Source organism: Candoia aspera, chromosome 1 (assembly GCF_035149785.1).
Source record: "Candoia aspera isolate rCanAsp1 chromosome 1, rCanAsp1.hap2, whole genome shotgun sequence".
Classification (NCBI taxonomy): Eukaryota; Metazoa; Chordata; class Lepidosauria; order Squamata; family Boidae; genus Candoia; species Candoia aspera.
The window spans coordinates 22,338,993-22,353,937 of record NC_086153.1 but is presented as its reverse complement, the minus strand read 5'-3'; the positions used below and the strand labels follow the sequence as shown (position 1 = coordinate 22,353,937).

Here is a 14,945-nt window from a genome sequence, read left to right as displayed (position 1 = left end):
CTCTAGCCATGGCTTTTGAACGTCCCACTGCAACACATCCTTCAAACCTATTAAGGTAGGATCACCTGTTTACCTAGAATACTCTTCCTAGTTCTATTTTGCCTTCACATAGTGCAAGAAGAAAATGGATTGTCCAGAGAATTGGTAGACTGGCATAAAGCTAATGTGCCCCAGACAAGGAACAGGGATGCACAGAGGAAAGAAGGCTGTGCCCAGCCCTGTTTTCAGGCTTATCCACCATTCTTCATTTGCTCTCTTCTCTTTCCAATCTAGGTGAGGCAGCTTAGTAAACACTTCAACATCCGAACCTTTTCTTTACAAAAGCCCAGCTCTGATTGACTAGACATGGAAAAGGCATCAACAGAGGAAAGCATCAGCCTGCGGTCTTCAGAGGCACTGTAAATTTGGTAGCCTGTGTAAATATACTTCAACCATCACCATGGAACTAGATATAAACCACTCTGGATGGTTTGGGGGCAAAGAACGTATAGGACCCAGAAGCCAGAGAGGGCTGTTGTTCATGTCTCCTCCCCTGCTGCTTCATGCCACCTTTCAGAAATGTGCAGGCAGTAAAGCCACATGATCAGGAGGGGACTTCATGGAATCTTCAAAGAAAGATCATCAGGCACAAAGGCATGGGCAGTGGCTTTAGAACCACAAGATTGCCATAGAACAGTCATCATGGCTATGCTGAGAATGTGGGCCCACAAAACTACCCTTGGGAACTGAAGTACATAATTAGGGACTGTTCCACATCCTGAATCAGAGATCCAATTATACAAGAGGGTTGTGTTGCTGTTTTTTTAAGAAAGAAAGAATTGACTTTTCTAAAGAGCTTGGAAGTCCTAATTTCATTAAGCCATGACTATTCAGTTACGTTTTCCCAAATGCCCTTTTTATCCTTTCCCTCCAAGTTGTGGCTCAGATGGAGAGAGATGGTGCCACAGCAGATGCAATAAGTTCAAGCATTGGGGAGGACTGAGTAACAGCAGGCATTCTTCCTTCATGTTTATTGTAGGATTAAGATGTGATTGCGATAAACAACATTACTGTCTTGTGGGAAAAGATAGGCTTGCAGCAGAATTGTTTATTAGGTGTGGTGCACACTCCTTCCAAGTGACACTGCTTTCCTTGGGTACAATTAATTGAATTTTCTCTTGAAAATAAGAAACACAAGTGATTTTGATCCCCACGTTCGGTTTTAGTAGCTGTCCCTAACCAACTGGTTTTTTTTTCCCCATTTATTATCTGGTTGGGAATCTGTTGAACAACTGAGTGGTGGTGAAGACCCAGCACTGATTTTTCTCTTCTGTTTGTACCTTATTTGATGAAGAAACTTTTTGTGTATGTGTGCTTAAATGAAGAGTGCAGCCTAAACCCAATTTTCTTGGAAAGGCTGCACCCGGAAGAAACTGAGTGCAGAAAAGATTTTTCATATGTAATTAATGGCAGGGGCAACTTTATGGATGGTTTGATACAAGAGGGAGGCCCACTCTTTTCATTTCCCTTTTGTGGATGACGCATTCCATTCTGTAGAAAACGTTGAATTGTGAAATTATTATTTGTCTTTTCTTTTGTAAACATGAAACATTATGTCAAAAAGCAAAGTTTATGCAGTGTAAAATCCTGGGGCTAGTTCTTACCTTCATTCCTGCCCCTTCTTTTCTGTAAATAGTTTTATTTTTCTGATTCTCAAGTTTTACCACAAATGCCATGTCTGGTGTGACAATGTGCAAGGAAAGCCCTGATTCTCAATTTTAGCAGGAAAAAGAAATTTCTAGGCATGGATGGCAAACAATTTTGATTTTTTGGGTTGTTGTTTTGTTTTGTTTACTTAATATTCCATTGCTGTGAAACAGAACTTGAAATGGGGTAAGGAAACTTTTTGTTCTTATCGAAACACTTTGCACAAGGGGTAGAAATTGGGTGTAAAGAGGAATTGAACTTGCTTGAATATTTGATGTTGCAGCAGTTAGAATAAAATAATCAGCTGTCAATCATAAGTGACAGTAAGAAACAGGACACTTAGTTAGAGTCTCTTGGAACCATTTTCTGTTTCTAAGAAGGTGGTCAGTTCAGAGAAAGGGTCTGTCTTTACGGTTGAGTAACAAATCATTGTAGGAACATTCGGTCCTTGGTCTCTTTCTTTGGAATAATAGCGCTTGTCTTGGAAACAAAGAGTCGTCAGATCAATGGTATAGTTTTGCACAGGCTACTGTGGCTCGAGAATCCTTTGGACAGAAAGTGATGGCTATCCACAGAAGCCAGTATTCTTGGGAGGCAGGGTTCCTTATATGTATGCAGGCTTAATGTGAGCTAGTAAATGATTCCTTTATATTCTGCCTGGAAGCATACATATTACTTGGGAATATCCACGCTTGTCACGGTCAAGAACGTTGCCACTGTAGCTTCCGGCTGACATTTGCTTTTGCATTTACTTGCTGGCATACTATGAGGCAGATTTACTTGTCTGCCTTCATTGGAAAAAAAATGTGATTCCACTTTCCTACCTATCAGGGCTTCTCAATAAGGAATTTGGTGCCTTAAATGACTCTCCTCAAGTTGAGGGAAAAGTCAGCTGTCTTAAAACATACTTTAAGTGTTGTCCAAGTAAAAGTATAGCACCTTTAAAGTTGAAAACAGGAAAATAGGTTTGTGTATTTTTCTTTATTTTATTACTGATTAAAACTGACTACAAGTTCAGTGAGAGTCAAATGCACCATTTGTGGGGTTTAAAGCACCCTGTTTGGGCTCATCTCAAATATTCTGCAAATAAAGGTACTGAGTATTGAAAGAGTGGAGCTGGACATTTTGCTACTTGCTTTCCGCCTTCAAGAGGTTGGTGTAACCAATGGTTTCAAGTTCTCTCTGAATCTAACCTCATCTTGCTTCCTAGATTACCTCAGTGAATAGAAGATGGCATAGGATGTGATGGGGGCAGTTGTAACTAGTTCTTCAGTAATGTGCCGTTTCCTTGCATCCTCTTTCGCCATTTCAAATAATAGTCCCATTTTAGGTTCCGAAAACAAATGCTTGTTCTGCCTTGATTGGCTATTGTCTTGGTATCTGTGCTTTGGCCCTTCAAAGCAAACCTTGGAAATGTGGTTGATGATTCCTGGGCAAAGCAACTCTAGGGGCCTGATGCCACATAGCCCTCTGCAGCCCTGCAAGATTCAGGCTCTGCTAGCAGAGCTTAATCCAAAAAGTGGGTTGTACAGAGAGGCAGATATATAGTAGACAGGCACTGGGCTGGGCCCAGAAATTCCCTGTATAGCCCTTGCCTATTAGAACAGTTCAGAACTGGATATGAACAGCAAGAAAACCTGTGGAATGCTGACTAGTTAGAACTGTGATGATTTGTGGTTGGTATCAGTCCAATGAGAATTGTGCATTTGGGCTATGCTCAGTTTGACTTACCAAATCATTCAGGTGGTTAAACCTCACATAGATTGCTAACTGTTCTCCACCATGATTTCAGGAAAGAGTATGTTGGATAAAAATATTCCAAGAAGCCTGGCATCTACCCACAGATTCAATGAAGAATGAGGCCACAATGTCCCCCACCCCACCCCTCCTAGTGCCATTTTTGCTTGAAATGTAATTCTAGGATGTAAAGTTTAGTGGTGATGGTATTCCAGACCTCTCCACTCAACACTTGTTGAACTGCTCTCAGTTTAAAAGAGAGCAGGAATAGATAGGGATCCATTCTCTGCATGTATGTTGATTCTGGAATGCAGGCAAGATAAGTGCCCTTTTCAGAGTAGGCTCTATCTGGAAGCAGGAATGAACCAAACATCAATATCAGACCAGTTGGTTTTCCTTGCTTTCTGAGAAACTCTGTGACTTCGGCATTTTCAGGAAGCTATTTTCAGGAAGTTGTCAAGTGAAAGATGGAATCATTAGTTCTTTGTAATATGCCATACTTGGGGGGCCAAATGTGGAAGAGATAGCTTTACTTACTCCTGCTTTTTCTCCAGGAGGGAACATGACAACTGGGTCTCTTTTGGGGAAGAGGGTGTGTGCCTTGGTCTTCATAGGTGCTGACTGCCAGGAACGGTTCCCCACCCTTCTTGGACAAGGGAACTTCTGGCTTGTATTCTTTGAAGCACTCAGTCCAGCAGATTCTGGGCAGTACTAGCTGTGTCACTAGCTGTGTCAAAGCAAAACTGACTGTACAGATTATTATTATTGTTAGTGGAAAAACTTTCAATAGGAAACTGTGTAATGTCATTGTGGGTTGCTCCGCAATCTGTCACCCTTCATTAAGATTCATGTCTGTCTTATATATTGTGGGAGGTTGACACTCTGGCAATGGATTTGAATTCTGATCCATTAAATGCTATTATTACTGGTAAATATTTATTGTATTTAAAAACTTCAAAAGCCTATTATGACATAAAACTTCAATAAATTTTTCCAAGCTTTTTAATATCTCATCTCTTGCGTGTTTGTTTCATTCAGGAAATGAAAGTATTGGAGGGCTGTATTTACTAATTCTGAGTTGAGTCTGTTCAAAACAAGTACTAGACACAAGACGGTCATAACAGGGTCTTCCTGGGCCTGGGAGGCTGTAACACAGAGATCTAAGAAGTAAGATACTTAATGTTGTCTCTTTTGTGTTGGCACTAAATGTGCATGATTTTATTTACAAAGTTGTTTTTGAAAAAAATTCAATCTGCCACTCAACATCTGTTGTCAGAGTAGCTTACAAATAAAATTATAACATATATCAATATAACAAATAGCAAAAGTATTAAAATGTGTAGAAATTCAAAAAATGCTGATACAATGCTTTGTTTCCTAATTAGGAAGCTGCAAGTTCTTTCCAAAAGTTGCCAGGAAAGGTGGAAGGGATGGATCTAGGTTCCAGGAGACATGGAATAAAAAGGAGTTTGGAGCAAGGAAAAATAGCTCCTGTCCTGGCAATGAAAGAAATTGTCTGCAACTGTCTGAAAAGAGATGAAGGTTAAATATGACATAGAGTACAAATGGTGTGGTTGCCTGTCTATGACTAAACATCTTTTTTGAGTCATCTTTCCATCCCCTTAGGGCTGTAATTCTGCCTCCATCATGATGTTCCAGTTTCAGAAATGATCCTGAAGCCCTTAAAGAAACATTTAATCCAGAACTACCACCATAGCATAATACGTAGGAAGCCTGATTCTCTGCAGACTTCAGTTCCCATCAGGCCTAGACATGGAACGGTCAAGGCGTTGGGGAGTTGTAGTTCAAAATATCTGAAAGGCCCCAGAGTGCCTGTCCCTGATATTATATGATGTCAATAGGCTTATTCATAAGATGAACTGGAAACCATGAATGGTCTCCAAGGATTGACTACCAGTCACCCATGGCGGCACCCCCCCCACCCCACATTGCTGCAAAACCACTGCCTTAAGCAGAACAGCCCAGAGCAGATGTCCATTTTCAACAACTATCAGCAGTTCTCCCCATTTTGGGGTAATAATAATAGAACAGCCTCTTTTTCCAAGTCCATATTTTTCTGCAAAAGGACTTGCACTAGGTATGGAGAACTGAGTCCCAGTCTCAAGTTGCTGGTTTACTTTCTCCAGTCCATAAACTCACAATCCAACTGGAGGCTTGGCTGACACCAGTACCCGATGCTAGAGATGCTTCAGGGTGGTTGCTTTCCAGGCAGTTGTGATTTTAACTGCTGGGTCTCCTGTGTTATTCTGTGTGAGAGAAGGAGAGGCAGAAGTTACCATGCAAAGCCAGACTGTGGCAAAAACTGAAAACTATCTCATAACATATGTATACCTGTACACATGCTGTTGCAATTGGGTTATCCTTAGTTTGACTCTACCATAAACTCATACAGCACAATTAAAACTAAGCTCGAGTTAACAAAACACCTCTGTTGCGTCCAAACAAACCATATGTCAGCCTGGCTCATACAACATATTAAGGCAATAGAGCATTTGTGCAGTATTGAATTCAAGTAATGCAATCAGCTGATGAAAAAAGGTTGCTGATCAACAGCATGAAAGAAGTTCTAAATCTTAACTACATGGGCCTCATCCCCATTGCAAAAGACATTCCTCCAATTCCACTGCTACTCTTAGCAGATTATTTAGTGTTTTCAAGATGGAGACAAGGATGTAAATCAGTTGTAGAATCTCTGTTTTGCATGAAGGAAGTCCCAGATTTTATCTTCAATCTCTCCAGGTAAAGCAGGGAAAGACTTAAGTTGAAAACCTGCTGCCAGTCAGTAGGGACAATATTGTGCTAGATGACAGGATTAGCAACTCCTCAGAACAGTGAGGCTGCCAGAAATGTTGGTGCATTCTTAAGACTGTTGATGGTGTTTCTGACATGGACATTAAGAATGAAGCAGACATGCAAGAAGAATGGGCAGGTGTGTTGTGCATGCTCTACACAGAGATGACAATCATCTCCGGCCATCCAGCTCCATTTCCCCCCAAAGTCTGGCAGATGGTTGTGATTCCACCCAATGCCAATACAGCATATGGTCCCAGTTAAGACAGGTTTAAGCAAATACCATCACTCACCATCTGAAATGTCCAGCAAATCTTCCATTTCTTGCTGAATGCGCAGGAGGAGAATCTCCTGCAATAGGTCTTCACGCAGGCTCTTGGGCATGATACCCATGCGCTCCAGGGTTTCCTCGGATAGGCGCAAGAGAGCCTTGCCAGAGATGGCATGGCTATTTGCTGCCTCCAGCAATGGGCTGCTTGGTGCTCCCAAGGTCTTCCCTCTCAGCCAGGCACACACTTCGGCTGCCGTCCACTGCGCCACCGGCCGCCTTGCTTCCTCCTCCTTTGAGCCCTGCAAGGAACCAGACTGTTCTTTTAATTTATTTATTTTGCCTTTGGTTTCACTGTGTCAGCGTTCAACCATACAGTGAAGTGAAGTTTTGCCTTCTGAATCTTTCTCACTCCTTTCCTAATTCTGTCCCAGTAACAAAAGTACATGAATAAAGCTACATTTGTTAAACAAGTAGGATTTTTTTTCTGTTTATTAAGTAGATTTGCAAACTAGACTGCAGTGGAAGGTTCTCAGGGCAATATATGCTTAAGAAAAAGAAAAAGTAATGAATTGCACCCCTCCCTCCTACGCAATAAGCAGGCAATACTCAAAATCTTAAACGAAGCATTTCTTTTATGTCCTGATTTCAGGGATGAGTGAAGATTTATTATATAGCCTAGACAACTTCTTATGAGGTGGAGTTATAGGCAATGCTTTGGAAAATCCCAAAGTTGCAAAATGATATTTTTTTTAGAAAATGGAAAAATTCAATGAGCTGAAAATCAGCAATCCGACGACAGAAAATAGAGGAGTACAGGTAGTCCTCGACTTACGACCACAGTAGGGACTGGAAAATTCATCATTAAGTGGTTCATTTGTTAAGTGAGGCATCATGTGACTGCACCCAATTTTATGACCTTTTTGCCACAGTTGTTCAGTGAATCACCCACAGTTAAGCAAAACATCACATGACCGCAACTTGTGACCTCTTGCCAGCTTCCCCATTGACTTTGCTTGTCAGAAGCTGGCTGAGAAGGTCACAAATGGTGATCACGTGACTGCAGGACACTGCAACTGTTGTAAGGGCAAGCTGGTTGCCAAGTGCCTGGATCATGATCACGTGACCGCAGGGATGCTGCAATGGTCGTAAGTGCAAGGACTAGTCGTAAGTGCAAGGACTACCTGTCCTTTTCAGTGCCATCATAACTTCAAACGATCGCTGAATGATTGGTCGTAAGTTGAGGACTACCTGCATAGGCTGGAATCACAACGTTCCTCCAAAGGAGCTTACTGTACCAATCCTAACGTTAGTTACATAGACCACCAGAAGACAGGCATTACATTGTGGTCACTAGAATATTCTCAGATGTACATAGCAAGATATTATTCTATAGGGTAACTTTTTAACTCCCTGCTCTGAGACCTTAAGGGAAGGCGGACTGTATATACTATTCTGATAGAATCCCAACTTCAGAAAGATTCATGTACATACAAGCAATATTTGGCAGGGCCTCATATGTATCTCTTCTTTAAAATAATATTTACCTCTGCCTTCACTCAGGCACCCCAGGTATAAACATTTACAAATAAACAGTCACATCAGGTGATAGCATTTGACTTTGGACTTGAATGAGGGAACCACCTGAATTCCAGGGCTATGGGCTAGATCAGGAAATTGGAAAGGAGAAACCAGAAAAATGGCAAGCCAAGAAAACTACATGTCAACAAAGATTGGAGAACAGATTGAAAGATATAACATGTTACAAGGGACATTCACACCTGATTACTAAACTAACCCATTTTCTGGGTGTGCAGAATGTCTCAAGATGTAAATGAACGACCTGGGTTGTGTTTGCACAGCATATTAACCCGAAAAAACAAACCCAAGATTAAGAGTTAGAATATTGTTAATGTGCAACACTAATTCTTTAGCTGAGCTGATTAAGTATGTTGAAGGAACAGAGCCTAAGATTTAAAATAATACAACAAAATGAGAGGTTGGGCAAATAAATGCTTTGACTTGGCACTAGTATGGAGGTATTTTTAAACTGAAGTATCTCAACCTCAGAATCCCAGGATTTTTTTTTCTTCTGCCAAATTCTACACCAGTTGAAGCTTCTGGATGGTCCTGGAGAATGATATATGGAAATCTGTCCTCCAAGTTACCAAAGCATAGTAACTGTGACCAGGTTACTCCTGCCCCAAAAACCTTCGGCTAGCAAAAAAAGTGAAGATGAGATTATCTGACTGATGCCACTAAGATGTCTGAGAATGTTGGTTCAGGAAATACTCTCAGACTCCTTTGGGGTGAATAGCAACCCCATCCAGAACTGGTTGAACAATTATATCTTGATCCAAGTAATTACCTACCCATTGGAGCACTCATTCACTACCTATCTCACTCAGGGGTAAGGTACAGATATTAAAGAGCAGAGAGATGATGGTACTCTAACCTCAGATTTCCCACGCCCACTACTACTTTCTAGAACGCATTTTGCAGGTTAAGAGAGGAAAACCTTATTGCTACAGACTCCAATCTCCTAGCCTTGCTTGGCTAGTTATCAAGTCTGATAGCATCAAAGCTGCTGTTGGGAGATCAAAGAAATGCCTGCTATCTTTAGACCAAAGTCCTCTATCAGGTTGATCAAGATTGTTCTCGTGCCATAGCCTATTGCAAAGCAAAGCTTGAAATTAGTCCAAACTTATTTAATCTAATGCTACCTAGACTTCAACTACTAGTGCCATCTACCAGTTTTGCTCAAAAAAGGATGCATTTGTGACCAAGCCATTGTTAAGAAATCTTCTAGGTTCAGCAGATTTCACAAGAAATACTGTAAAATCAACTAAAACCTAGACAAAAATGAAAACAATGCAATAAATATACTGTAATGTCTAAACCAACAAAAGTCTCTGGCCAACACCAACCTATTTGGTCGTAATATTTCTACAGATTCGGTTCTGTCCCTTGGGGGAGTATGGAGTTACAAAAATTATTATTCACTACTAACCAGTAGAAATTATTGAAGAGCTTGGAAGGAATCCATAGTTTAGTAACACAGCATCTGTTTGTTGTACAGAGTGGACCAGATTCAGTAACTGTCATTTTCAGTAAAAGATAATCATTGATAAAGAGGATGGAGAAGACCCTTTTTCATCAGATGTCCTGGAATACAATGTCAGGTCATTTAGTTTTACCTGACATGAAGCAGCCTCTGAGGTTCCCATTTTCTCTTACTGGTCTGAGGGCACCTCCATTATCGCTTGGAGTTCTGATCAAGGGCTTCAGCAGCACTTTGGATTCATTCTCCAAACGCTGCCTCAGAACATGCAGAAGCAGCTGCTTTAAGTTGTTGCAGGCAGGTGCTACGTTCAGCCCCTGCATGCTTCCAAGCACTTTTCGGAGGTTGAATGCAAAGTATATAATCTAAGATGAGGTCTTAGAGGTGGAGTAATGGATAAGTGCATTTTGGCAAGAATAAATCTAATGTAAATAGTTAGCCATTTTTTAACTCTAAATCGTAAAAGTTCCAGTTCCAGAATCTGCACTCTGTATAAGGACAAAACATTTACTGCAGATTGTTGGAGCCAGAAGAAGAAAAGGAGGCAGAGTCCAAAGTGCTTAGTTAATTTCCAGGAAGAGGAGTGCTCACCTTCTCGGAGCATGCGGGCTCTCCCTGTGATTCCTCCATGCCATTCAAGTCTCCCAATCCCCTCTTAGAGTTGCTCTCCATCAGGATCATGGGCTGAAGGAGGCCAACACACAATGTTGTGAAGCACGTGGACAGTATGCTGTTAACGAAGCAAAAAGAGTCATTTTAAGGAAAGGATCCTGGAGTCCTTCGGTATACACAGCACAAGTGGTTTTGTGTTGGGTTCATAGTGCAGTAGGCTGCCAGCCGGTGAGTAAATACTAAGGTCTGCCATCAACAAAGCTTAAAAGTCACTCTTCTGTTCAAAAGCTGGAGCGCCATAGCCAGGCCTCCCTTCTCTAAAGCAAGGTCAACAATCCAGGACAGCAAGTTGACGTTAGAACGGGAGAAGGTTGATGGGAGCCAAGTGCCCCAGGGTTAAAGTCCTCTTTCCATTTTACCTCTTGTTCAGCAAGCGCTATGCTTTTCCTTGCCCCTTGGCACTCCTTCATGTGATGTAAGGGAACATAAGGCCCCCCAGGTGGGCCTTTGCACAGGTTTGTCTTGTGTGACAGTTGCACCCTTTCCTCAGTCAGGAGGCCCTTCAGACAGTCACTCATGCCCTGGTCCACCTCACGAGTGGATTATTGCATTGTGTTCTACATGGGGCTGCCCTTGAAGACCATCTGGAAGCTACAGCTAGTTCAAAATGCAATGGTGCAAGCAGTAACGTGCCCATGTGTCACCACTGCTACATGAGCTGCACTGGCTGCCAGTTGGCTTCCGAGTGCAATTCAAGGTGCTGGTTGTTACCTATGAAGCCCTGTATGGCACAGGGCCTGGATATCTGAGAGACTGTCTCCAATCGTTTCTGCCCACCCAGTATATTCCAGCAGAGTGGATGCGCTCCAGGTCCCCTCCATTAAACACTGTCATCTTGTGGGACCGAGGAAGCATGGCATCTCTGTTGAGGCCCACACCCTCTGGAACAGCATCCCTCAGAGATAAGGATGGTGCCTTCTCTCCTAGGGTTCCAGAAAGCTTTGAAAACCTGGCTTAGGTCCCAGGTCTGGGTTGATGTTTATGATTTGTTTAAGGTCCCTGTGCTGTTTTGTTAATTTTGTTGTTTATCAGATTATTTTAGTCTGGACTGTCTGTGTGATTCAGTGTTTTTAGCTGTTTTTATGCTTTCCCTAGTTTTGTACGCCACCCAGAGTCCACTGGAGATGGGCAGCCAATAACTGTAAATAAATAAATAAATAACGATGATGTAATTCACATTTGATTTCCCTCTAGTTCCTGGTGAAATCTTAGCCATTTTGATAAACATAAACTTACTTTTTTGAAATATTTTTTTAACTGGGGAGACACTGCATAGCCTAGGAAAGACCGTGTACATATGCCCACTTGGGTCAAATGAAACCAAAGGCTGGTATTTAATGGAACAGGAGTTTCTTAAATACGGGATACTAAAAACAAGTCCTGGAGTATGGGACAAAGCTAGCAAACTGAAGCCAATTTAGTGGCCTGCTAGAACCACTGAAATGGAGCAGAGCTTATAACACAGCTGAGAAGCTGGCACAGAAAAAGATTATCTTTAAAATAGTTTCAATGAGCATGCCAGAGAAATACAGGTTATGGATCTTATACATTCAGCCCTCATAAAAATAAAGAATCACACACCTAGACACATTAGGTTGAGATATGTAAAAGGAATTTCTTACTGACTTTAATGTTGCTTCTGCTACATCCATCTTGGTGGAAAAGATGAAGTTCCTTTGTTCTTCTTTCTTTTCTAAATACTTAGTTTTGCCCTAAACTCTCAGCCCTACAGTTGCCAAGAGCTGTGTGGAGGAAAGGGGAATTCCAGGCCCACCACGGTGCCCAGAATGGAGGAGAGCAGCACACATCTGTGTGCTTGCTTCTGGTGGAGAAGAAGGAAGAGGGAAAGAGGAAGTGGGAGTGGCAACAAACAGCTTCCTCAGAGTTGCATTGTGGGACAACTCAATTTACATGTTAATTCACATGCAAATGAGGCATGCTGGATTTGACAGAACTTCCAATACAAACCTCACCCTGTCACCTTCTAAAAGGCATCTTTTTATATAACAATCACCTTTCTTCAATATCTTGCCCAATCCTAGTACCCAAATAGAACACAAACACAAAGCAGCCTGCCTTAAAAGGAATAGCAAATAGTGCACCTGCTAGGATGCATTCGAAGTGTGAGTTAGAGAGATGGAAGCAAAATGACTCAACAGAAACGTTAGGAGCCTCACCATCCATCAGAAGCTCTGTACAAAATCCTCCTCCCTCTTACACACACAAATGAAAGAAAAGACGGGGTGGCCGTGATATTGACATACGTAGCTTGTTCCCCCAATCTAGTCCTTTCTGATAAATAGACCACAAGCCCTGTCATCCCTAACCAGCCTAGTGAATGGCTTAGAGCAGTGTTTTTCAACCTTGGGAACTTTTAAGATGTGTGGACTTCAACTCCTAGAATTCTGCTGGCTGGGGAATTCTGGGAGTTGAGGTCCACACATCTTAAAGTTCCCAAGGTTGAAAAACACTGGCTTAGAGTAATATCTTCTGCCGCCACTCAAGTCCAACCTGTATATTTGTGATAAACTAACACATGATCAAGCTCTGCAAGCCTTCGGTTACCTTCTTCCAAAGGAAATAACAAAGTCAAACCCAGAGAAGGAAGTAAACCCTGGGTAAATATTGCACTTCTGAAATTTTCACTGCTCTTTTTGTTCTAATTTTGTTCTGCTTTGTTTTGATCACTGGACATGCTTATTTTGCCTTTTAACAATGAAGATATTGTACTGTGGTGCTTCTACTGTTAAAGCATCCCTGTTAGAGAATTTCAAACCTCATGAGATTGAACAAACCTTGCCCAGGTTGTGCCAAATAAAATTTTAGAGGTATTGTGGTGGATTTGGGTCAAACACGCATGAGAATCAGTCTGTCCCAGTAGCACCTGCCACTCCAGGTTGATGCCTGGACCCCTTCAAGGTCCTCCATGCATCAGCACCTCATTGATAGCAAATTGTGCGGGTGACCCCATTTCCAAAATTCAGTTTTGCAGTTTTAAAACATGACAGCTACAAATTCACTTCCAGACTGTGGACAAATGTTGGTGAGAACATTAGTTCAAGCCCTCCCTGTAGTTAACACCTGCAAGTCCAAGGAGAGATATGCACTCACGGCTGAAACAGGGTTCAGGGATGTTGTAGAAGCGGAGTTCAAGGTGGCAAATATTCCTGTGAGCTCTGACGCTGTGGACCCGTGCCAGGTATCTCATCCACTTAGAAGACCCAGAATGGCCTTTAAGACGCTGCCCTCGCAGTTCCTCTCCCTCAGCTTCAGCCTGGCTCGATGGTAGTTGTTCCTCCTCTTTGTGCTAATCTCCCAACAAACCTGGAGATTTTCTTAGTTCTTTGCCCTCCCCTTCCTCAGTCTCTTCCTTGCTCCTCCCTTCCCGATTTCAAATCCAGGCAAGAGAATCCTCGTCTTTCCTGACTTGCAGCCGCACAACCAAACAGGCACGTTCATGTTCAAGAATGTGTGGGAGCTGTATGGGAAAACTCTCTCCCTCCTCCTTGTCTTCCAAGTTTGTCTAATCTGAAGCACCCTCTTTTCGCTCATACGCAGCCTGGCATGCACACACCCATCAATGTTTAACTACAAGGCGATTTACAATTTGATTGATCATGCCTCCTGCTTCACGCCAAGAATGGTTCATACCTATATGGATCTCATTTGCAAAACAAGCTAAACCGTAAGTAGGTAGGCCTTGGAGGTACCCAGACTCAGACTATAGATTAAGTTTGTATCCATAGGTATATATCCAGTCCACGACGCTGTGTGATGTCTCAACCTGCCCTGGGGTGAATGTGGTTAACTCCACATTCTGCTTGGAGGTGGGTGTATCTGACTATGTCATTGTGAAATACGATCTGAAAGGAGAGAGTGAATCTCAGCCTTCTTCCCTCACTCCCATCCCCTTGGGGAATGGGGAGGTGCAATTGAACCTCTTGTACGTAAAGCAAGCATATCAACACCATTCTCTCTACTCAGCAGATTTCCAGAGAAAGAAAGAGAAGAGCAAACCTCAGCAAATAGCAAACCTTTATTTATCCCCTTCTGCAGGAGCTGCTTATCAAATTTACTCCCATGACTGGGCTTTACATGTTGCTTGGAACAAAAACAACCAATTCCCTGTTTGCGCAAGCATTCTAGAGGAAACAGAATTTGGCTAAACAGCAATGTATGATGTGAACTATTTGATAGTGGAGCAATCTATTCTGAGGGATGGTGGGCTTTCTTTCAGTGGAAGTATTCACCATATTTCCTCACTAGTGATTTATATTGTTTTATAGTATCACTCAACTATCACTATGGCAATATAAAGGCTGTCCTCATTTGTGAATGGCTGCCACAGTAGATGACCCCCGTAAGAGACAACATAAATCACTAGTGAAGAAATGGCCTCCAGCAGATATCAGATAGTCACTTTTACAGAAAGTTACAACAGCCTTCTACATTATGTAGCCTGTATTGAGCAGATTGTTTGTTGATCAGCCTTGCCCAACATAGGATGAAGGGTATCCAGTACCAGCATCTGGCTGAACTTTAGATATGTTTAAGGGCAAATCTGTTTAAGGGTATCCCGTGAATCCTTATACAGTATCAAGAAAATAGTGGCAAGATTTTCCCTAACCACTCCTCCATTAGCTACACAGGCAGCAGTGAGTGGCCAACTGCTGCAGTGAACATACGTTCTGTGGTTCCCAGAACTTTGCC

At 42.2% G+C, this 14,945-nt stretch overlaps 2 protein-coding genes across 4 annotated transcripts in view; one reads left to right on the top strand and one right to left on the bottom strand.

Moving 5' to 3' along the window:
• Positions 1-4,436, top strand: part of SELENOI (selenoprotein I) — a 55,515-nt gene extending 51,079 nt beyond the window's left edge. For both annotated transcript variants that reach the window (XM_063300256.1, XM_063300250.1), the window contains exon 10: positions 274-4,436. In XM_063300256.1, the coding sequence (XP_063156326.1) occupies positions 274-402 (129 nt within the window). In that variant the 3' untranslated portion in view covers positions 403-4,436. The remainder of the gene's footprint in view (positions 1-273) is intronic.
• On the bottom strand, positions 4,338-13,564 carry LOC134495017 (sterile alpha motif domain-containing protein 12-like). 2 transcript variants are annotated; one of them, XM_063300266.1, is made up of 4 exons: positions 13,343-13,564; positions 10,155-10,293; positions 6,528-6,819; positions 4,338-5,690 (listed from the first exon to the last, which is right to left on the bottom strand). In XM_063300266.1, the coding sequence occupies exons 1-4, from the start codon at positions 13,441-13,443 to the stop codon at positions 5,686-5,688; spliced, it is 537 nt and encodes a 178-aa protein (XP_063156336.1). In that variant the 5' UTR covers positions 13,444-13,564; the 3' UTR covers positions 4,338-5,685. The 2 variants fall into 2 exon arrangements, with proteins under 2 accessions (XP_063156336.1, XP_063156344.1); XM_063300274.1 differs by having other exon boundaries at positions 6,528-6,804; positions 13,343-13,559.
• Between the last annotated feature and the right edge of the window lie 1,381 nt (positions 13,565-14,945).

Excerpts from the sequence above, each read along its gene's own strand:
- LOC134495017 (XM_063300266.1), bottom strand. The coding sequence starts at position 13,443 with ATGAGATACCTGGCACGGGTCCACAGCGTCAGAGCTCACAGGAATATT. Across the intron at positions 10,294-13,342 it reads GAACCCTGTTTCAGCCGTGA|CATACTGTCCACGTGCTTCA; the intron begins GTGCATATCTCT and ends CTTCGTTAACAG. Across the intron at positions 6,820-10,154 it reads AGCCCGCATGCTCCGAGAAG|TCTGGTTCCTTGCAGGGCTC; the intron begins GTGAGCACTCCT and ends TTAAAAGAACAG.